At 44.2% G+C, this 23,631-nt stretch overlaps 1 protein-coding gene across 4 annotated transcripts in view; it reads right to left on the bottom strand.

The window, feature by feature from the left end:
- The window catches only part of USP48 (ubiquitin specific peptidase 48), a 68,867-nt gene that overhangs the window by 17,492 nt on the left and 27,744 nt on the right, over positions 1-23,631 (bottom strand). For 3 of the 4 annotated variants that reach the window (XM_055138743.1, XM_055138746.1, XM_055138745.1), the window contains 13 exons: positions 22,831-23,010; positions 19,686-19,814; positions 17,289-17,438; positions 12,870-13,067; positions 11,422-11,536; positions 9,676-9,806; positions 7,859-7,930; positions 4,975-5,099; positions 4,739-4,861; positions 4,403-4,464; positions 4,071-4,181; positions 3,578-3,708; positions 2,698-2,804 (listed from right to left, as the gene is read on the bottom strand). In XM_055138743.1, coding sequence (XP_054994718.1) covers positions 2,698-2,804; positions 3,578-3,708; positions 4,071-4,181; positions 4,403-4,464; positions 4,739-4,861; positions 4,975-5,099; positions 7,859-7,930; positions 9,676-9,806; positions 11,422-11,536; positions 12,870-13,067; positions 17,289-17,438; positions 19,686-19,814; positions 22,831-23,010 — 1,634 coding nt within the window. The remainder of the gene's footprint in view (positions 1-2,697; positions 2,805-3,577; positions 3,709-4,070; positions 4,182-4,402; positions 4,465-4,738; positions 4,862-4,974; positions 5,100-7,858; positions 7,931-9,675; positions 9,807-11,421; positions 11,537-12,869; positions 13,068-17,288; positions 17,439-19,685; positions 19,815-22,830; positions 23,011-23,631) is intronic. The other variant, XM_055138744.1, reaches the window with a different exon arrangement.

Below are 23,631 nucleotides of genomic sequence, written 5' to 3'. Positions count from 1 at the left end.
GGCATGCTATGGAGGGAGAGTGGAGGGCATGGCTGCTGACCTGTATCAAGAGGGGAGAAACCGAGTCAACAGTGGAAGGACAGTCAGACAGAAATCAAGACATAGGGGTTCTGTGTTAGTCTAACTATTTTTACCTGGGGGGGGGGGGCGCGTGGGGTTTGAGCCACACCTGGCAATGTACTAGATAACTGGATACCAGTTTATACATGTTTTTAGTAGATATTTATTGGAAACTTTTAGGGAAATAATACACACACACACATATTGCCCTCCTCACCCAAAATGATGAAGCAATGGGACTGAGAGATAATACAGCAGGTAGGACACTTGCCTTGCACGCATCCAATAAAATACCCCAAGCACCCAGGGAAGATTCCTGAGAGCAGAGCCTGGAGTAACCCCTAAGCACCACCAAGTGTGGGGGGAAAAAAAAACAACAGAAAAAGCTAAAATGAGACTTTAAATCAACAGGGAAAGCAGCTAGATGTCTAGAGCAATGGTTTCCACAGCTTTCACACCTAAGGCCTAGCTACCAAGTAATATATGCTTTTAGTAGATATTAATGGGAAATGTTAGGGAAAAGAATTTCACACACACCCTCCCACACCCAAAACGATGAAGTAATGACATGTCACATGCCTTATGGTGAACGTGTGTGATCTGGGCAGAAAGGCACACCTCTGGTGTGGCACAGTTGCTCCCAGCCTTTCTTCAAGATTTACTAAAGGGCCCGAGCTAATTATCAGGATTATCCCTGGCCTTTACCGTGAAATATCAGGTAAGAATCACCTCTCACCAAACCTGGCTATTGTAACCTACACAAAGTACATGCAAAGACATATAGTCATCTGGATGACCAGAATGTATTTCTCATGCTTAGTTGTCAACAAAATTTTGGTTATTTCTTCTATTTGGTGCTAATCTGATTCCTGGATCAACAGCTTGAAAATGGTCCAAGTCAAAAGAGGCTGGAGAGAGAGTACGGTGGGGATGAAACCTTGCTTGGGCATCAGGTTTCACCCCCAGCACCCCATGTTTCCCCAAGCTTACCAGTACAAGAGGACTGAGCACTGAGCACAGAGCTGGTAGAAACCCGGAGGACCAGCAGGTGTTGTCCCCAAATCAGAAAGGTATGTTCAGTTATACTAATATGACCTTTATAGCAAGTTAGCAAGTAATTAACCCAGAGGCTGGATCAGGCCCACTCCCTGCTTCTCCTCAAAGAGGCTAGGGAGCTGGAGAAATAGCATAGCGGGTACGGCGTTTGCCTTGCTTGCAGCTGACCCGGGTTCGATTCCCAGCATCCCATATAGTCCCCTGAGCACCACCAGGAATGATTCCTGAGTGCAAAGTCAGGAGTAACCCCTGACCCCTGAGCATCACCAGGTGTGACCCAAAAAGCAAGCAAAAAAAAAAGGGAGGCTGGAAATTGAGTTTCATTGATAACCTGCAAAACTACAAACTCGCAAATGTCTGAAAGAGCTTTCAAAGAGCGTGTCATCTGGTAAGCATGTGTTCTATTTCTGCACAGATTTGCATGTACAAATCTGTGCAGAATGGCACACCTGTGGTGTGGCAAGGACACTCCCACCTTTCCCCATACTGTCCTATGCATCTCTTACATTTCGTAGTTCAGATTATATCCTTTGTAATAAACTGGTGGTAAACTCACAGGTTTCCTTTGAGCCCTTCCAGGAACTGATCAAATCAGCACTGTGTGATGAGAACCTGTGGCTTATGGGCAGTGGTTAGAACACAGAATGAACTGTTTGGGACTTGCACCAGGTGTGAGAAGGGCTTTGTGGGAAACTCCTATAATCTGCTGGTCACAAATCAAGTCGACAGCCTGGGGTCCAAGCACTTGCTTGCTGAACCCTGACACTGTCAGCCTGGGCTGATTCTCAGGCATCCTGCCTAAGAACTGCTTGGTGGGGGAGCCTGTATGCTTCCGACCTGGACTGGGAACCAAAGCCTGTCCCCTTTCTTCACTAACTGTTCCCAATTCTCTTTTTCACTTTCCCCTACTATGTGTGAACACTCCCCTTACGGGTGCGGAGAGAAGCTGAGCGGGCAGTGAGAGAAACACAGGTTCACTATGCAGCACGATACCGTCCTTCAGCACTGCCAGATACGGCGCAAACTAAAAGCACACCAAACCACGACTTCCTGTGTGAAGTTCAAAAGTCAGTTTATGGATTATCATGGTGTTTTCACTGGGCCACACCCAGCAGAGCTTAGGGTCACTCCTGGCGCTTACAGGGGTTTTATGGGGGTGCTAGGGATCAAACTCAGGTCAACGGTACCAAGGCATGGCATGTGCCCTGCCCTCAGGACCATCTTTCTGGCCCTCAGGGCAGGAACTATTCTATAGTCATATTATGGAACCAGCATCACGTTCTCACACACTACCCTTCAATAAAGACTTCTGTATGAAATCAGCAACTGAACAAATCCCCAAAGATGTTAACGATTCATGTCCAATTGTTCAACACACTTCAGGGGCCCAGAGGTGTGCTGCAGTCACAGGATATTCACAATTCATGCGCAAAGCCCTGGGCTGCATCCCAGGAAGCAAATGCCCCAATCCACCCACCAGGGATAAGTGGAGGCTGGCAAGCAGCAGCAGGCATGGCCCCCATAGGAACAACAAAGGCAAGTTTCAATACTCCTTGTCTTGGCCACAACAGGGATTAGTACCTTTTTATTATCTACCACTTTGTGGACATAGATGGTGGCTTGAGTGTATTCGCGGAGGTCCCTCTGTTGCTGACACAATAAGCCTTCTCTGCATTCTGGACAGAGTTCTTAAGAAAAAAAAAAAGGGAAACAGAAGTGCCTGAGGAACAGCTGTCAGAATCAAGTATCTAGAAGCATATCAACCACTTTGCCAACTATTGTATGAAAAAAATTAATTTTAGCAAATAGACATACCGAAGGTGATTATTTTACTTTTGTTCTTTGGGTGCCCCCCGTCAGGGACTGGACCATGTGATGTCAGAAACCAAACTTGGGGCTGCTACAGGCAAAGTATGAGCCACAGGCCCAGCACAATTTCCAGATTATCGATCAGTAACTGGCTTTGAAGAACTCATTTGGAAAGCCATAAAACAGAGCGTACTTTCCCCCTAAAGTATAAAATTTTGGGCCAGAGTGATAGGACAGTGGAGAGTGCTTGCCTTGTACACAGGCCACCTGGCATCCCATACGGTCCCTTGAGCACTTCCAGGAGAAATTCCTAAGTGCAGAGTCAGGAGTTACCCTTGAGTACTGCTGGATATGGCCCCAAAGCATAGCACTGTAGCACTGTCGTCCTGTTGTTTATTGATTTGCTCGAACAGGCACCAGTAACGTCTCCATTGTGAGAGTTGTTACTGTTTTTGTCATATCAAATACTCCTGATAACTTGCTGGGCTCTCTGAGAGGGACAAAGGAATTGAACCCGGGTCGGCCAAGAGCAAGGCAAACGCCCTACCGGCTGTGTTATCACTCCAGACTGCCCCAAAGCATTAAAATTTTTTTTAAATATATATGTATACTGATCCTAACTACACAATTCAAGAGCAACATGAATACTTACTAGGCTCAGAAATATACTGGGTCTCTGAAGGATTCATGTCTCCAACTGTAGTCCGGGTGATTTTAATTATATGATCAACGACGAAGAGCTTTTGAATCATTTGCCACTCAGTGGGCCATATGAGAGCTATACTGTGCAAAAAAACAAAACATGCATTAAGATATGCAGAAACTCAGAGAGCGTAATCTAATCAACATCATCAAAATCAATCATGTAATATAAAGTTAGAGGAAAAGGGAGCTACATCATGGATAAAGAAGCGCTTTCTCATAGAATGGAAGGCCACAAAGGCACTTAACAGGAACAGAGTTACATCTACAGAGAGGAAGAAAAGCAAAGCGGGCCCGGGCAGCCGCTCCCCCTATAGTGCTCCGTCTGGTAAAAGCAAAGAGAAGGGGAAAGGAATTTTCCTAACAGACTTTTATAACACCTGAGGAAATTCCTAAGCAGCTTACTTCTTGGATATAGAAAATCCACAGGAAGGGAAACTCACAGTTTGGAGTCTTCTTTGGTCATGGAAGTGAAAGTGAACATGAGGCCACCGTGGGGACACAGGAGAGCACTGTTCCCCACGGCTGACACGGGGCTGCAGCGCGTGGGTTTCCTGGCCAAGAGAGAAGGCGATCAGTGAGTTAACTGTACTTCTGCCTGTCTGAAAAAACGCCTAAGGTATTTTAAAAGGAAAATAAAATTAAAAAGGGCATCAGTAATGCATACTCAGGATCAGACAGTCAAAGTCTTATCAAAGATACGAAAACAAGGATCCATAAATTCTCAATAATACCAAAAGAAACATAAATGGGAAAAGAGAACTTTGGTTTATACCTAACAAACTTCCTCCATTCTTCTACAAAGAACTGTGAGACGATGTACAGGACATCAGTATCCTAGGAGAGAAAAATCACACAAAAATCATCATTCATTCTTTTATTTCTCTGCTTTCTTAAATTACATCCTCTAGGAAAAGTCTGTCCATATATTGTGGTTTTCTTTTCAAATTTAATTAACAAAAAATTGAAGCATTTCCCATCTGCAAAGAAGCGACAGTCCAAATTAGGAAGTTAAATGAAAGTTCTGGGTCCTTCTAATACTCCACCAGGTATTTCGGCAAGGACGTTTAAGAGGTAAGATAAACGACACCTTCTGTAGAAATCACTGTACCTCTGGCCAGTTGCTGAGACATGGTCTGTTTTTGTCCTGGAATAAATTCGGTAGCGACGTTTTTTGCTCATTCGCAATCATCTTATGTAAGGCTTCATTTTCTTCCCCTTCTCTTTCTAGAATCTGAAAGAGTGGAGCAATCAACATCTTCTGCTGACAGCGTGGCACATGCCTCCTCCCACACCGCCACTGAACATACAACGTGGACTCTCCCGGGGCGCGGATGCAGGCCGTACCTTGCACTGCGAGCAGCACTCTCTGTGACTCGGAAACTCGGGCGCCTTGGGGAAGTACTGCTGCAGCTTGCTCCACGCTTCCTGGGAAACAAGCCGCCTTTCATTTTCAGATATGCATAACTCTCCTGTTTAATGAAACATTATTTTTTTAAAAAGTGTTACTTGGAGGAGTGAGGTGGGTAACTGGTAGTGGGTGTGGACTGTATATGGGAAACCATCGCTAACAGTACTGGAAATCAGAGAACCTTCATCAATAAAACAATGTAGATAAAGTGTTAGAAGGGCCAATAATCTCCCAAAATTCATCTCAAACTTTAAAAAATTTCTTGAACATGTCTGCCAGTGATCAGGAGCTACTGCCAGGTCAGTGCTAGGGTACGAGAGGTGAATGTGGTCGGAGGGTGGGCGGGGGAGGGGGGCTCAAGGTGGGGGTGGGGGTACACCCACTGGGGTGCAGCTAGGATCAAACCTTGGGCTTGAACATGGGTTCCTGCATGCAAAGCAAGCACCCAGGTCCTTCCAGGGATTTCCCTCGACCCTATGTCATAAATGTAAATAACATTTGTGCTCTTTTTCAAATTGAAATATTGTGATTCTACCTAAGCTACAAAGAACTCTAAAATTTTCAACTACATCTAAAGGAACTAAACATTCCTGGGGCTGGAGCGATAGCACAGCAGGTAGGGCGTTTGCCTTGCACGCGGCCGACCCGGGTTCGATTCCCAGCATCCCATATGGTCCCCTGAGCACCGCCAGGGGTAATTCCTGAGTGCAGAGCCAGGAGTGACCACTGTGCATCGCCGGGTGTGACCCAAAAAAAAGAAAAAAAAAAAGGAACTAAACATTCCTTTACATCCTCAATCTATGTATGTGATTTGAAAACCAGGAATCTGGGGCCAGAGCCATAGGACAGGAGGTAGGGAACTTGCCCTTGCATGTGGCTGACCTGGGTTCCATCCCTAGGACCACATGCTCTGCACGTAGGAATCACTCCTGGTGGTGCTCAGGGGGACATATGGAATGCCAGGGATCAAATCCGGGTGAGAAGTGTGGAAGGCAAGCTCCTTACCCGCTGCACTATTGCTCCAGCTGGACCCAAGGTGTAACAAAGCCAAGGATGCCCAGTTGTTGAGTTATCATTTAGTTATCATTAAATGATAAACAAAATTCACCTTGTGAATACTGAGGTTGGGATGGGTCCTAAGCTTCTCTCTCATCTGAACTAATTTATAGCGATAAAGCCAGGAATGATCTCTGAGCAGAGCCAGAGGCACCGCCTAAACAGCACTGGGTATGCCCCAACTCCCCCAAAGTCCCAAACCTATTAAAATGTTCTAATTCTTAATACTTCAAATCATCTTCTTGCACACTTTACCTCCTAATGTACACGAAGGTTAACTGTGAGACATTTTGTAACTCTTAAGCAGGGCTGGAGTGATAGTTCAGCGGGTGGGGCTGAACGGTAGGTTTGCCCTGCACGCGGCTGACCTGGGCTTGATTCCCAGCATTCCGTATGGTGCCAAGCACCACCAGGACGAACTCCTGAATGCAAAGCCAGGAGTAATCCCTGTATGTCACCGTGTGTGATCCAAAAAGGGAAAAAAAAGGACACTCTTCAAGAAATGTGTGCAACATAAACTCAGTGATTTCTTTTTGCAGTGCTGGGAGTGGAACCCAAGACTATGTGAAATGTATACTCTACCATTGAGCTAACTTAACTACTGACCCTAAATATCTGTTAAAAAGAAAAGGGGGGGGCACTGGAGTGATAGCATAGCGGGTAGGGCGTTTGCCTTGCACTCGGCCGACCCAGGTTCAAATCCCAGCATCCCATATGGTCCCCTGAGCACTGCCAGGAGTAATTCCTGAGTGCAGAGCCAGGAGTAACCCCTGTGCATTGCAGGTGTGACCCAAAAACCAAAAAAAAAAAAAAAAAAAAAAAAAAAGACCGGCGAGATAGTACAGTTATGTGCTTACCTTGTAAGAATCTGACCCAGGAAGGATCCCCAGCACCCCATCTATATCCCCCAAACCCACCAGTGCTGAGCCAGGGTTAAATTCCAAGCACCACTGGGTACGCCCCCTTCCCTACCAAATGGGCCAGAGCACAGTCAAGGTGCTTGCACAGGAACCTGCCGACCCAGGCTTATCTCTGGCACCCCATGATACTGCCCCAAGCCAGCTGGAAGTGATCTCTGAGCACAAAACCCGGAGTAAGCCCTATGCACCGCCAGGTATGGCTCCCTCAAACAAAATACAAAACAGAGTTTTCTCTGGTGTTGCCCGGCGCGTGCCGTTTCTCCTGCCACCCAGTGAGAGCTGCTCGCTGCAAAGGGAGCTCAGTGGGCCAGGAGCCTGTGTGACGGGCAAAGACCAAGCTCCTCCCGGACACCGCTACAAGGTCTCCCGGGACTAGCACAGACCCGGAGGGAGGGCGGAGCACTAGTGGGTGTGGCACAGCCCCAGCACCCAGCAATAATACAAGCACACAAAAGTGCACGGCCATCAAATGCTCTGCTCCAACAGTGCTCCATCCCTACTGAGGGCCCCATGACCCCACCGAAGAGTTCAGTTCCCACTGCGGAGTGCATACTAGGCATATGGGAGGCCCTTCACTGGGTAGTCCAGTAGTAATAACGACAACGAACACAGCAAAACCACTATATACGGAGCCGGGGTGGCTTTGCATGCTGAACTCCAGTGCTTGACCCCAGGCAACAGGGCGCCACCAAGAACCCAAACTACCCAACAAAAAGCAGTCAGTTTGGGAACCGACTACCTAATGGTGGTGCCATAGTAGGGCAGAATCTAATCAAAGCAAGCAAATGAGCAACTTATCTAGGATACCATTAATTCAGACTGCCAATTTAAGACTTATGCTTACCATGCGGACACAGAATGTCTTCATTAAAATTTAGCTCTTCCTCCTCTTCTTTTCTTTCTTCCTTTGATTCATCTAATCAAAAATAACCCAGGTAATAACTGCTCAGAATGCTGTATTAAAGTTCAAACTAATAGATACTACTCTGCACAATTTTGAACTAAGAACACTCTAAAGTATTCTAAAATTAAGACACAAGTGATTCCTCCACAGTTCAGGTATGATGTGTCATATTTCTTATCCTTAAAAGGAAAGTAAAATATCTGAACCGCAAATTAACTTCTCAAAGATCTAAGTTACGCAAGACAATGTGCCATATTAAAAATTAAGTAATTTCAAATTGTCCCATTAATTCTAGTCAAGGTATCCAGAATACCATGTCATAAACCCAGTTAATCATCTGCATGTCTTGGCACCTTCATTTACCTAGTCGATTAGGAGCTGAACGGAAAGTTTGAGAAGTTAATAAGGGCTCACCCAACCTTCAATATCAAGCATATAAGAACTTACTTTCCCGTTCCTATTTCTCATTTCAAATCTGCTTTTCCTACTTTCTCACTGTAGTACTATAATTTAGTTGTGTGTACTGCAACTGAATAATAAACAGTGGGTAAGACGCCTGTCATGCATGAGACTGACCCTGCAGAGTCCCTGGCATTACTTACCATCCTCCCAGTATTTCTAACAATGATCCCTGAGCACAGACGCAGGAGTAATCCCTGAGTACTGCCAGATGTGCTCCAAAGAAATAATTGAAAATTCAATGTCTCAACTTCCCTTTTGGGTATGATTAACAATAGACATGAAGGCCAAAAATGCAAAGGCAGAACAAGTGCTGAAGAACCCCCAGGAGGACTCTTGCTCGCTATCTGCACCCAGCCAGCAGGCACAGCTATGTCTCTTGCCCGCCCTTCCTGTGGGTCTGTGTTTCAGATGAGTCTGATATATCCCAGTCACATCTGCTAAAGACCAGGAGCATCATTTCAGTGCTCATGAGTAAATTCAAACTCACAAACGCCAAATCTGTCGCTAATGAGGATCACCTGTTTTGAGAACCCACTTTTCACTTTTTAGGAGAAAATTACCAGGTAATATGATAATCCACTTGGCCTTCTTGAAGAACCACCATACTCTCCAGTGGGGAAATCAGGTTCCTTCCCACTCGCTATGTGTTCAGGGCTTCTTTTTCCATGTTCACCAGCAGTGGGTTTTTTTTTTTAAATTAGTAACCGATCGGGACTGGGCCTCCTCCACCCAAATCCCCCATTTTCCAGTCGCTTGGCAACTACACCCACAAACTGCCCCCCCCCATGCCGTGTAATCCCATCAATGGCCAAGACCCAGCGACTATAAAACCAAGCTCCCAGAACCGCAAAATGCAGCCGCACAAACTCTTATAGCCTAGTTCTCCCTCTTGGAGAACCTGGAAAACTACTGAGAGTTTTCTGCCCGCACGGGAGAGCCTGACAAGCTCCTTGTGGTGTATTCATATGCCAAAACCAGTAACAATGATGGGCCTCATTCCCCAGAACCTGAAAGAGCCTCCAATGCAGCACCATTGGGAAGGACGAGTAAGGAGAGGCTACTAAAGTCTCAGGGCTACGGCGAATGGAGATGTTACTGGGCCCGCTAGAACAAATTGATGATCAACAGGATGACAGTGGTACAGTGACAGTTGGCGAGCTCTTGGTGTCATTTTTAAAATTCAAAAATATATTAATTCTGAGACATTTCTAAACTTTTAGGCTTAATAGAAATTGCCTGCGAAAACACATGGCTAGAAATCCTGAAGTCACTGCTGCACACAGGTTGAACAGTACCTTTACCCAAGGAGTCACCGTTCATCTTTCCGTTGTTTTGGTCGGCTTCACTGTCTTGCTCATCGAGCTGCTCCAGAGCGAGTTGGCGCCAACTCCTCAAGGAGGATTTTCCCACCCAGAATCCGTCATTGCTGTGGGACAGAGAACGTTAAACCATGTATGTAATATTCCTGAATTATTACCCCACTTCCCTAATAAAAATGAATCAGGGGCTGGAGCAATAGCACAGCGGGTAGGGCATTTGCCTTGCACATGGCCAACTCAGGTTCAAATCCCAGCATCCCATATGGTACCCTGAGCACCGCCAAGAGTAATTCCTGAGTGCAGAGCCAGGAGTAACCCCTGTGCATTGCCAGGTGTGACCAAAAAAGAAAAAAAAAAAAAAGAATAAAACTGTTGCACTAATCATGTTTAAAAACTTTCTGGAGCCAGAATGATGGTACAGAGGATAGGGGACTTGTCTTATACGTATGTGGCTAACCTGGGTTAAATCCCTGGAACCCCATTCAGTCCCCCAAGCCCTGCCAGGAGCAATCCCTTTGTGCAGAGCCAAAGGAAGCACTAAGCAACGCTGGGAGTAGCCCATAGAACAAGAACAATTTTCTTTTTTAAAAAAAGGAAGCTTATTCCCTGGACCAGAGGGATAATACAGAAGATAAGGTTTGTATTCCCAGCACCACCTACAGTACCAAATTCTGCCAGGAATGATTCCTGTGTGCGGAACCCACAGTAAACCATGAGCACAACTGAGTATAGCCCCAAACCAAGTAAGAATGAAAATTTACTTTCCAGTGTTCAGAGAGGTATGGCAAGAGTTAAGTAAGGTGCCTGCTGCGCACGTGGCCAATCAGGGTTTGATCACTAGGGCGGCATATGGTCCCCCAGCTACATTAACAGTAATTCCTGAGAGCCAAAACCACCACCTGACCACCACCGGGTGTGGCCCAACCCCCTCAACCATACCCCCCAAAACCAACTATTTATTTTTGGCAATATCCTCTATTCCTTACTGAACTGAGGTTTCAAATACTTTGTTGCCATCTCAAATCATTTCCTGCTTCTCTTAACCCTCCTTTACAATAATGATGGTCATACCGAAGGCAATGTTGTCCCCTTGTTCACTGTTCAGAACTACATACAGTGAAACAAGATTCTACACATAAAGACAATCCATACTTACACACACACACACACACACACACTCTCACACACACACACACACACACACACACACTCTGCAACTCAGTAAGTTGTGGAATGACCAAATATAGTGAACTGGTTTAATATTTACTTGGAAAGAACACAACATAAACACATGATATACTAATAACCAACAATTAACTAATCATATTGCTCCTTGAGCCCAGAAATTCGCCATGGAAAGGGTTTGGAAACACCCCAAATGTCCTGGATAAGTTTCTGACAAGCAGGAACAGTATTTGCCATTTGTTAACATACTGCTATAAAGGTTTTATAACAAAAGTTTTATAAAATTCCTTGCCATCAACAAGCCCATATCCTGCCTAGGCTTAGTTTAAATTCTGATCTTGTATTATTATTGGAGATGAAAAATTGTCACAAAGTTGGATGCATGTGTGTTGCAGACATTCAGATTTCAGTGAAAACATGAAAAATTTAATTTGCTTATATCATTTGCTAAAGTTTCTTTTACAAACCAAATCTCCTTATCTATAAATTAGCTGCTTTGTTGTTTAAGAATTTTTCACAATGAACACTGTAACATACCCCTTTACTGTTGTTTTTAACAGATTATTGACAGTTTTATAATCTTCATTTAGTTGGTTCTTCAGCCGCAACAAACGACAACGCTCTACTACACATTCCTTGCACAGGGCTTTCACTAGAGGAAGGGGAGAACAGAAGGGTATACGCTTCATTCACCATTAATTTCCTGAATGGAGAAAAACACTGCCAAAACACAGAGTTCTAAACCAAAGTCCAAAAACAGCTAATTGGTGTACGGTCTAAATTATGTCAAGACAGCAACACTGATAAGTGTATAAGGAATGCTGAGATAAAGTTTCAATATGATCAAAGTGTCTCTTCGATAAATTAGATATTCTACAAGGTTTAGGTGCAAATTTCTAAGACCATAATCTACTGACGGCAGTGGGAAATGAATGATGTGACTGATGACTATAGTAAAAACAGTATTGTTAATTACTCAAGAGCCTCAGGTAGGTATTATATATTGGAACACTTCAAAACACAGAAATATATGGGGGAAACAATAATTAAGGGAATAACTTAAATTCAATCTAGGAATCATTTGAAGTGTGAGTCTAACATCTTACTGCTGAATTTCCACAAAGAAAAGTTCTAAATCAATTAAATGTTGGCTTTATGCAGAAACCTGCACATATTCAAAAAATAGTTAATTTAGGGGAAAAAGCAATGTGGTTGTAGGTCATAATTGAGTAATACTCATTCACAGATACTTCATTAACAAGCAAACTTCTTCAAAGACAATAAACTATAGATATTATCCATATGCTCCAGAACACAATACTCTGACAATACTATGATACTGTCTAGACATAGATCGCTCTAATATTCAAGACAAGATCAAGTGGCTTCCATTTATTCAAAAGTAAGTAACATTTCCCAGATCTTAGGGTTACGCACTGAGCATTATCAAGTGGCCACAAAGAATTGAAGAGGATACACAGAGGCTGGAGGGAAGCTCCAGTGGTAGCAAAATATTTTTTACAGCCATAAAATAAATATATATTTATTATTTATTTAAAGCCTGTGTTTCAAAATTACAAAATACAGTTCTCAAAAGATAGCTCAGTGGGTAGGGCGTTTGCCTTGCACGCGGCTGACCTGGGTTCGAGTCCCAGCATCCCATATGGTCTGAGCTCAGCCAAGGGTAATTCCTGAGTGCAGAGCCAGGAGTGACCCCTGTGCATTGCCGGGTGTGACCCAAAAAGAAAAAAAAAAATACAGTTCTCAAAAGAGAACTAAAGAAAAACAAAAATAAGACTTAATGAGGTAATTGGTCCTAAGCTAATACTATAAATATGCATACCGCTACTTAAATTGGTCATTTAACAAATTATTTCTGCAGAAAAAAGACTTGATTCAGCAAATCTGAGTCAAATAATGACAAGGGATCTGAGAACTGAGGGTGTAAAGGATGAAGCCTTTCAAAGCTGACACCTCACACTTACCAGTTAGTCTTGGTCCACCTCCGTATCTACTGTAGAAAATATCAGCTGCATACTCAGATATTCTCTTCATAATAGATATTTTATCAGGATGAAGCTTGTCGTGGGAACACAGGCAAGCATGATTATCAATTGGCTTGGTCGGCGTAGACTCATCCAACCACTTTTGGAGCCATTCCAGGGAAACAAACTCGTAGGGCTCTGAAGAAAGCAAGGAAAAGAATGCATGTATTTATGTATTTTCACAGTTTATGATGAGGTAATATAATTATTTTCCTTAAAAGACAATAGAGCGGTTGTCCACAGTTAAAAGAAACAGAAGCAGCACTGTCCAAGGCAGATCTTCTCCTGAGTCTAACACAAAGACTCACTGCCGGCGCTGCTGGCAAGAGGCTGCACGCAATGGGGACCAGCCTGCAGTGTGCCCAAGAGGCAGGCTGGCACATCAACCAGCCTACTGAAGGGCTATCCAGAGACCAGTTTCTTGCTTGAAAGCACAACAGAGCTCTAATCACGCCAGACAACTTCATCCCCTACTACATTTATTTCGCAAATAATTCTCAGACACACTCCCGCTGTATGTGACGAAACCAAAAATGGCAATGAAAGCCAGACTGGATTCTAAGAAATTAATTCAGCTGCACTTTCACAAACCTATCTGCGCCAAGCTTTGCTTCCATTAAGATAAACGTGCTACCAGTTGGAGGCCAGAGCAACAGAATAGCAGGTAGGGCATCTGCACTGCACGCAGCTGACCAGATTTTATCCCAGTCACTTCAGCTGTGCCCAGAGCCTCAGGAGTGATTCCTGAGCATAGAGCCAGGAGGAAGCCCGAGCACTGCTGGGTATGGCCCCAAAACAAAACAGTGATCAATTAAAGGGTATTTAACTTCCACACATAAATCCATCACACATGTATTTTGAGAAAGCTATTATTTAAAGTACACTGAACTGAATTATTATCAATTTTGAAGATGCAGCGATCCAAACATGTTATAATGACTTAATTTGTAAAAACAGCCGGAGTCCTTAAAAGTCACAATTAAAGACAAAGGGCCAGCTTTAATTACTTACAAAGATTTCCAGAAAGTCCCAGCATAAAACATAGAAGAAAACATAGAGGTTCAATTTATGTATTTGTTTAAAGTTTTTCTTCTAGATCTGAAGGACAGATAATTCAAATCATAGTCCAGCTTGACAAATTTTATACTGCCCCGAGAGTTACAAGTCTAGAATACTAACTCTAAAGTTTTCAAATTTCACAGGAACAAACTTTCTAATGATAAAATTCTTGTTATAACAGTAACTGTATATATCATTAACTGAAAGCATTCTGACTGGTCGGCCTAATGCACTTGAAACCAAGATGTAATAATAAAAGTTCTGCAACAAAGAAACTGAACTTGAGCAAGTTGCTCAAACTTGCTTTGCTTCATTCTTTTATTTTAAAATGAAGGTAGTAACACTGGCCTCCTACCGACCACAAGGGGATGTTGCTGAATATAAAAAATAAAAAATATATGAAGCATTTTGAGCTTTTTGGAAGAAAAGAAATATAGAACAGTTAATCAAGACATTCACGCAATATATAAAAGGGGAAAATTTATATATTTCTTACGTAAGATATTTGGTAAGGGAACTTGGTTGCAGCATGACACAGAAAAAAATGTCATTACTTTCTACTGTTATTTATTGAGTTAAATTTACCAAGGACAAAGATCAGGAACTGAATCCCCTGCTGCTAGGGGATTCTATTCCTTTGTTCCTTTTCCTTCCTCAGGAAGGAGGAGGACTTAGAGAAGGGAGGAGGCAGTGGCAAAAATCAGGCTAAAGAGACACTATACTGGCTGACCTAGGTTTAATCCTCTGGTCTCACAGAGCTAGGAGTATATGCTGGGTATGGCCCAAAAGCAAAACAGAAAGAGTGCAAGTATCTCTACAGAACAAAGTAACAGCCTTGGCATACGTAATCTTTTTCAGAAAATCTAACAAGTTAAAATTCTTAGTAATTTGATTGGGTCAGAATAATAGTACACTAGATAGGATGTTTGCGTTGCACACATCCTATCAGGGTTCAATCCTCTGCATCCCAAATGGTCCTTTGAGCACACCAGGAGTGATCCCTGAGCAGAGCCAGGAGTAAGCAATAGCACCATCAGGTGTGGCACCAAAAAGATACTTTTTAGTCATTTGGAAAAATCTACAGGGGAGATTTTTACACAAAATAACCAAGGATCATTCAACAGATAGTCTACAGAGGCAGAATATCTGAAAGAACTGAAGAGAGTTTTGTATCTGTTAATGGTAACTGAAAGAAAAATCTGGGGGCTGGAGTGGTAGCACAGCAGGTAGGGTGTTTGCCTTGCACGCGGCCGGACCCGGGTTCAATTCCCAGCATCCCACATGGTCCCCTGAGCATGGCCAGGGGTAATTCCTGAGTGCAGAGCCAGGAGTGACCCCTGAGAATCGCTGGATGTGACCCCCCCAAAACAAGAAAAAAAAAAAAAAAAAAAGAATAATCTGAAGAATTCTGACTCTTCAAAGGAAAGGCCCCAAGGAGTTGAGAAATGCCCAGTCCATTCGTTTCTGTAATGCAGACCCATACAAAAGCTGACTCCACAGCAATCAGATCAAGAGAAGAGTTTCTAGTTCCCACCCGGAGTGCCAATCCAAACTCCCTAAAGAAGCTTACTGGTTTTAAGTATCAACAGCATTTCAATATAAAGATATAAAAATACCAAAAAAGACTTTATAGTAAGAATATATATGATTAGTCCTAAGAGAGCAGACATACCAGGTTCCTAATCCCATTAGCAACTCACTCAGTTTTCCAGTTTGGGGGTGTCAATTTTGGAGTGCAAGATTCATGGGTCAAAGATCAACAAGTGATCAGAGATCTCTTTCCATTCTTAATCTCATCTAAGTATAGTTACACGAAGAGCTTCCTTAAGAACATCAGGCACAAATCTCAATTGTTAAAACTGTTTACACTGGTAGCAAACTGTGCCCATTATGCCAAGTTCTACAGCCAGAGAGTCAGACTGGTTCTCAAACACGCTGCCTACTGCTCATGAACCAAAGCATTACTGCAATGGGGCTCACAAAAAGCATAGGTGCTCACATGGAGTGAGCATACTCACTACATCAACAAAGGGGAGAAGAAAATTCAGCATCTGACAAACTAGAACAGCAATTGTATTGACACCATGGGCAAGAGTACATTTTGATTCAAAATTTTAATGGTTTAAATGCCTGGGGTTTGGGTTTATTTCTTTTTGGGTCACACCTGGTGATGCTCAAGAGATTACTCCTGGCTCTGAACTCAGAAATTACTCCCGGCAGTGCTCAGGGGACCATATGGGATGATGGGTTTTGAACCTGAGTCAGCTGTGTGCAAACCAAACGCCCAAGCCACTGGATCATCACTCCGGCCCCCAAAAGCCTGTACTTTTTTTTTTGGCTTTTTGGGTCATACCCAGCAATGCACAGGGGTTACTCCTGGCTCTGCACCCAGGAATTACACTTGGCCGTGCTCAGGGGACCATATGGGATGCTGGGTGTAGAACCCAGGTCGGCCGCATACAAGGCAAACGCCCTACCACTGTGCTATCGCTCCAGCCCCTAAGCCTGTATTTTAATCACAGGAATTTTCTTTCGGAAGTCTAAAAAGACCAGAACAATATTTGAAACATTTTACCTTGAGATAATTCAGATTACTTAGAGATAATCTATTGCAATTTGAATTAAGTGGGTCAAAAGCTTCATATTCCCAAGGAGGCTTATTTTAGGTGAACAAACCCGTTTTAGAGGGTTAGTATCTTCAGAATACTAAGATCAGAGAGAAAGCACAGCAGGTAAGGTGCTTCTTTGCACAAGGCTGATAACAGGGGTTTTGATCTCGCACCCACAAATCCACCAGGAAATAAACCCTGAGCATAACCAAATGTGATGCAAAACCAAAACCAAACAACAATGAAACACACGCACACACACAAAAAAACCCACCCCAAAAGACCAACCCAGGGGCAGAGCAACACTACAATAGGCAAGGCACTTGCCTTGCACATGGCCAACCCAGGTTTAATCCCTGGCATCCCATATGGTGCCCCGAGCCCCACCAGCAGTAACCCCGGAGCACTGCCAGGTATGAAACCCACCACCCCTCCCGCCACCACCACCAAAAAAAAAAAAAAAAATCAGAGTGCAAGCCAAACTATCATTTATGGCCTCCTGATTTTTAAAAGTACATAAAATATAACAGCATGGAACGCTACACATCAAATTATTGCTGATTTAGGCTTTTATAGTGCACAGGCCGCCATCAGTAGGCTGAGAGAATGGCAGGGAAAGGCTGTGCATGTCTGAACACTAAAGCCACAAGGCACTGAACACAACAGTGCTGTCCCAGAATGTCTTACAGACCAGCTCCAGCAGGTAACCTTTGGTACAGCTCCTTAACCTCTTCGTGCTTTGCTTTCCCTTTATCCACGCTCTGCTTTCGCATCTCGGCCATTTCAATACACCACTCTTCAAATTTAGAATTATCTCGGTCCACCAGCTCTTGAAGAAAAGCTATTGAAATAGAAAGACAAAGGCCTGTTGTATGTTTCAAAGAAAAAAGCCACCCACACTAATTACTATCTAAATACTAGCTGAGATTTTGGTGGCAACTCCCTCCTGTGGTTTCCCTCCCTTTAGGTTGTTCAGTATCTCCAACCAAAAACAGAAGAAAAACTAAAGAAAGTCACTGAAATAATAAATACAACATTTCTACAACACCCCCCCTCCCAGGGATCTCCAAGGCGGCAGCTAAATGGAGCCACCAAATGGCTAAGCACCAGCAGGTGTGGCCTAAAACATCTATTTTATTAACTGGGGTGGTACAGGGTAAATGGTACTTTCTTCGTTAAAAACAGACTCAAAGCAGGTTGCAGAGTGTTCCCTTTCATCCGCAATAAAAGACCCATAGGGGGCGAGCGAGATGCAGACGCGTACAGGGTTCAATCCCTGGAACCATATGGTCCTGAGGGTAGAGCCTGAGCAGCCCCAAAACTCAGAGCCGGGAGCAGATTCTAAGCACTGGTGGATGTGGTCCCCAGTACACTCATGTAAATAACTGGCTAAAGCCAATCAACGCTTTACAAGTTAATCATAAAACCGAATAGTTCTGAGCAGTAGAACGGCACAAAGCTTTGTTCCCTTAAAAAAATAAGCAGGGGCTGGAGCAATAGCACAGTGGGTAGGGAGTTTGCATTTGCACGCGGCCGACCCGGGTTCGATTCCCAGCATCCCATATGGTCCCCTGAGCACTGCCAGGAGTGATTCCTGAGTGCAGAGCCAGGAGTAACCCCTGTGCATCGCCGGGTGTGACCCAAAAAGCAAAAAAAATTAAATAAATAAAAATAAAAATAAAAAATAAAAAAAATTTCAGATGTGGGCTGGCAAGATAGTATAGGCATTAAGGTGCTTGCCTTGTGTGCAGCCCGTACCAGTTCACCCCCCAGCACCATGTACGGAGCCCTGAGCTGCGCCAGGACTGATTTCTGAGTCACAGAGGTGGAAGTAAGCCTTGAGCACCAACCAGTAATACCACGCCCCACCAAAAACAAAAATAAAAACAAAAACTTAAAACAAACTTAGTATTAAAAAGTACTTTAGGGGCTGGAGCAATAGCGAGTAGGGCGTTTGCCTTGCACGAGGTCGAGCCGGGTTCTAATCCCAGCATCCCATATGGTCCCCTGAGCACCGCCAGGAGTGATTCCTGAGTGCATGAGCCATGAGTAACCCCTGTGCATCACCGGGTGTGACCCAAGAACGAAACAAAAAAACAAAAACAAAACAAAACAAAAACACACAAAAAAAGTACTTTAATGTTAATGGTATGTAAAAGGTCTATCACAATAAATTAGTTTGTTCCTACAAATGACCATTGAGAGTATGCTATTTTAAAATTCTTGTCTTTGAGAGACACAGCAGTGAATCTTGGAGGAGACCAGCTCACCAGAGATCTCTCCAGACCCTATACCGAGCCAATTCCACTGGGGCACCTCAGGTGGAGTGGGTGTCCCAGCTCTGCCAGCTCCAGATGAAAGCCCAATAGCCACGAGCTTCCAGAAGCAGAATCCAGGTACAGAGGTTCAGGGACTAAGACTCCAGTCACATGGTGGCAGCAGAAACAGGCCAACCCTTCCCATCTCCCCGCCAACTTGGGGTCCTGGCTGTCACGCTCAAGGTCTGCCTCTGGCACCATCTCAGAGCATCCAAGGCCTTGATCCAGAGATTCCCAAATGAATCTCAAAACAGATTAGCTCCCTACAGAGATGTCTCTGGACCCCAGCCACAATTTTAAAATTCCACATTTGCAGCCATGCAACCTCTCATGATATTCATAATAAGCAATAGAAAATAAATTACCTAGCTAGAGTCTGTCCCTGGCAAGCAGGCTTGAATGCTATGGGAAAATTCACAATAACGGTGGTGGGAAGGTATAATGGTGGTGGGATTGGTGTTGAAATACAAGCAACCTTATAGAAATAAAATTTCAAAGAAAAGTAGCACTGTTGTCCTGTTGTTCACTGATTTGCTCGAGCGGGCACCAGTAACGTCTCCATTGTGAGACTTTTTGTTACTGTTTTTGGCAATATCGAATACACCACGGGGAGCTTGACAGGCTCTGCCGTGGGGACGGGACACTCTTGGCAGCTTGCCGGGCTCCTCGAGAGGGACAGAGGAATCGAACCTGGGTCGGCCTCATGTAAGGCAAACGCCTTACCCACTGTGCTAGACCCGTGTCATCTGTAAGGCTGGAAAACTGCTCACCTGGTACCTGCACAGTCGTGCTGATTTTCTCTCGAGACTGTAGTCTGTAGACCAACATGTACGCGTTTCGCGAGCAGTGTGATCCTTTGCCGCACTTGGGTTTTCGTGTCTGGGATTTAGAAGGTTCTGCTGAAGTACAGAAATAAAATGACTAGATCAGCATACCTAGAGTTTACTATTCATTGTGTTTCAGGAAAAGGAAAAGAGAAAGGGTGGGGCTATTGCTCCAGCCCCACCACATTTACATTTTTATAAATGGAAAGTATGGGGCTGGAAGAAAAGCACAGCGGGTAGGGCGTTTGCCCTGCACGCAGCCGACCCAGGTTTGATTCCCAGCATCCCTTATGGTCCCAAGAGCCACCAGGAGTAATTCCTGAGTGCATGAGCCAAGAGTAACCCTGTGCATTGCCGGGTGTGACCTCCCCCCAAAAAGAAAAGTGACAAATACGGAAGAAAATGACATAACTACTTCATTTTACTATTCACATTAACTTATAAAAAATTAAGTGGGGCCGGAGTGATAGCACAGCGGGTAGGGCGTTTGCCTTGCACGCGGCCGACCCGGGTTCGATCCTCGGCGTCCCATATGGTCCCCCAAGCACCGTCAGGAGTAATTCCTGAGTGCAAAGCCAGGAATAACCCCTGAGCATTGCTGGGTGTGACCCAAAAAGCAAAATAAATAAATAAATAAATAAATAAATAAAATAAGAAACAAGCTATTCAATGAAAATGGCACATTCAAAATGTAAAATTTTAATGAGCTGAGATTATCAACAATCTTTACATTGGGGACCAGATAGTTCAGAGAGTAGGGTGCTAGCTTTGTTCAAGGATGACCTGGGGTCAGACTCTGGCATTCCTTATGGTTCCCTTAGCACAGCCAGGAGTTTTTCCTGAGTGCAGTGTTAGGAGTAAGTAACCCGTTAGTATTGCTTGGTGTGGAAAAAGTCTTCAAATTGTTGGGTCTCAGAACTTCTAACATTCTAAGTAGAATGAATTAGAAGTCATTAATAAAGTTTATTTCTTTAAAAAACAATCAAGGTCCTCAAAATCATCTCACCCTCAAAGTCACCCTCTCTCTTTTCAGTCCTTCTTGCTCACAATACCAAATAAAGATTTACCTCCCAATCAAGGGCCAAAAAACCCGCACCCACATCCTAAACACACGCTGGCAGAGCCAGATAGATTGTATAAGGGGCTGCAGTTCATGCTTCATATTTGCTACCGCCTGGTCCTGTGAGCACCCCTTTACTTAACCCCAGAGCATAGCTGGATGTAGCCCCAAAACAAAACAAAGGTGCTTTGTGGGTCAGATAGTTCAGCTTGTAGGGCACCTGCCTTGCACTCAGCTGACCTAGATTTGATCCCAGTGTGCCACAGTCCCCTAGCACCTCAAGAGTGATCTGGGGCTCAAGTCTAGGATTAATGGTGGTACTCAGGGCTTATTCTTGGCTCTATGCTCAAGGATCACTCCTGGCAGGCTTGGGAACCATAATGGGGTTCTAGGGATTAAACCCGAGTTAGTCAGCAAAGTAAATGCCCACCAACTGTACTATCACCCTGGCCTCTAAATTCCAAATTTATACTTAGTCAAAAATTACGAATTAGGAGTCCAGAGCAATAGTATAGATGATCTAGGAGGGCACTTGCCTTGCACATAGCTGAAGCAAGTTCAATTTTGGACACCCAAATTGTGATCTAAGCGTTCAAGTCTAGAATTACCAGACTACTTTGCATACATACAGGTGCCTCAGATTCGATACTCAGCACTACATGGCACCCAAGCACCCAAGAATGCCCCCCCCAAAAAAACTACGTGGGCAGTAATAAATACCTCAGTCTTACATTTGTTTGATGAAATGAAGACCGTTCGAGTAAATCTCAGACAGACTAGCAAAATCACTAAGGCATTGTTATAAAAAAAAAATTAATCTACCTCTTTTTTCTGGTCTAGTAAAATCAATCAAGGTGATTGAAGAAACAGGTAAATACAGAGCACATACATAATTCATTATGTTGGAGATGCCCAGGGCCCACAATGCTCTGGATTTAAACAGAAAACAAATATATGCATATATATGTATACAAATTATAGAGTGGGATAAAACCTGATGAATATCTAGGAACATCTAAAGGTAATTTTAAAAACAAAATGTGTTTCCAAATGTCAAGACCATAGTTCCCACACACACAGCTGCAGGAAAACTGCCCAGTGCTTCCAAAGTGCACCTGAGGGCCGCGGCAGCCCTCACTCTCTCCTACTGCAGAGAAGTAGGCCGGCAGCAGGACACACGCCTACTCCTGTCCCTTCTCTCCCTGCAGACCCCCTAGCTTAACACCCAACCAAAGTTTACAGTCTGGACACAGGACACGGAGAGCAGGAGTGGATTAGAGAGGCAGGAGAGAGAGGAGGAGGGAAAGGTGAGAGAGTGCATGTACTTGGAAAGGGAAAACCTGCTGACTCACTTGGGGAGTAAAACGGGTTGGTTGGGCGCAGAACACTGGGCAGGCGTGAGCTTCACACTCGGCCAGTGCATTCCAAGACTGTGGCAGACCTCTCTACTACCAACCGACAAGCAGCCTCTGCCCCGGCACAGGCACTGTCCACACACTGAGGGGATAGGTGTCGGCCGGCGAGGAGCAGAGGGGCCCGCAATGCTTGTCTCCCAACACTACTCGTCCTGAGCCAGGGGAAGAATGACTTCTCCTGCATTCAGTCGGCTACTTTATTCTTTGGGCTTAACACCAATCATGCCCGCCTTGCCGTAAGTAATCAGGCTCCTTACCATTCGTTTACTTTGTGCTGTTAAGGAGGAACGCCGGGGCCCCACACGTGGCAGGCATGTGCTCTACACAGCTGGACACACCCTCAACCCTAACCCCTCGGTTTCAATCTATTGTCCGCCTTCAACTGCACTGAAGACAAACATGACATGAAACCCACCTCAGGAGCAGGGGAAAAAAAGAAAAAAAAAAGAAAAGAAAAACTAGATATTTTTAGAACTTGGGTGTTACTAATTTAGAGATTTTATGTGTGTTCAAACAATGCAAACATTCCAGTTTATTAGAAATTAGTAGTTTATCACAAATAATTCCAATAAAAAATTTGTATTTTAAAAGGGCACTCACAACTTAAAGGTTTTACCTAGATCTTCCTCAATCCCTAGTTGCAATTTCTTCCCCTCCATCTTCTCGATATCTTCATCATTAAACTTGTACCATTCACCTGACTGCGGGTCTTTCACATGGGCAATGTAGTGGCCTGAGTAGGCGCTCACGCCTCTGTGGATGAGCACGGCACTGAGCTCATACACATGTGCCCCGCCTGGAAAGAGAGAGGAAAACACATTATGTTTCAACTTTGTTTTTGGATTTTGGCCCACCCCCTGCAATGCTCAGAGATTACTCCTGGTGGATCATACCCGGGTCAGCCGTGTACAAAGCAAGCCCCATACCCACTGCATTATCCCTCCAGCCCCAGGAAATTATATTTTAGATAAAACTATTTCTTCTCACTTATCCTGAGCCTAAATTGTGATTATAGTAATTTATGCATGGTATAAAATGGAAAACATTACTAAACAAAAACAAAATCTGAAATGATCCTGCACTCAGATTTCTTCCTGATCCTACTCCATTTGATGACACATATGAATCAGAAACCACCTGGCAAGCTCCCCGTAGCATATTCGATATGCCAAAACCAGTAACAGCAAGTGTCACAATGGAGACATTACTGGTGTCTGCTCGAGCAAATTGGAAGAACAACGGGGCAACAGTGCTACATGTATTGTGACACACATGGTTTGTGCCAAGGGTGGGGGGAAAGTCGGCACACGGGCCACATAAGGCTAGAGAAATATCGGGTTCTGGTCCTGGTACGTGACATGACAGATGCTTCTCATCAGACGCCCACAGCGCCCCCGCCTGCAAATGGTATAAATAT

The sequence above is a fragment of the Sorex araneus genome, chromosome 5, assembly GCF_027595985.1.
Source record: "Sorex araneus isolate mSorAra2 chromosome 5, mSorAra2.pri, whole genome shotgun sequence".
In the NCBI taxonomy this organism is placed as follows: Eukaryota; Metazoa; Chordata; class Mammalia; order Eulipotyphla; family Soricidae; genus Sorex; species Sorex araneus.
The sequence above is the reverse complement of the archived record's forward strand: the minus strand, read 5'-3'. Positions and strand labels throughout refer to the sequence as shown.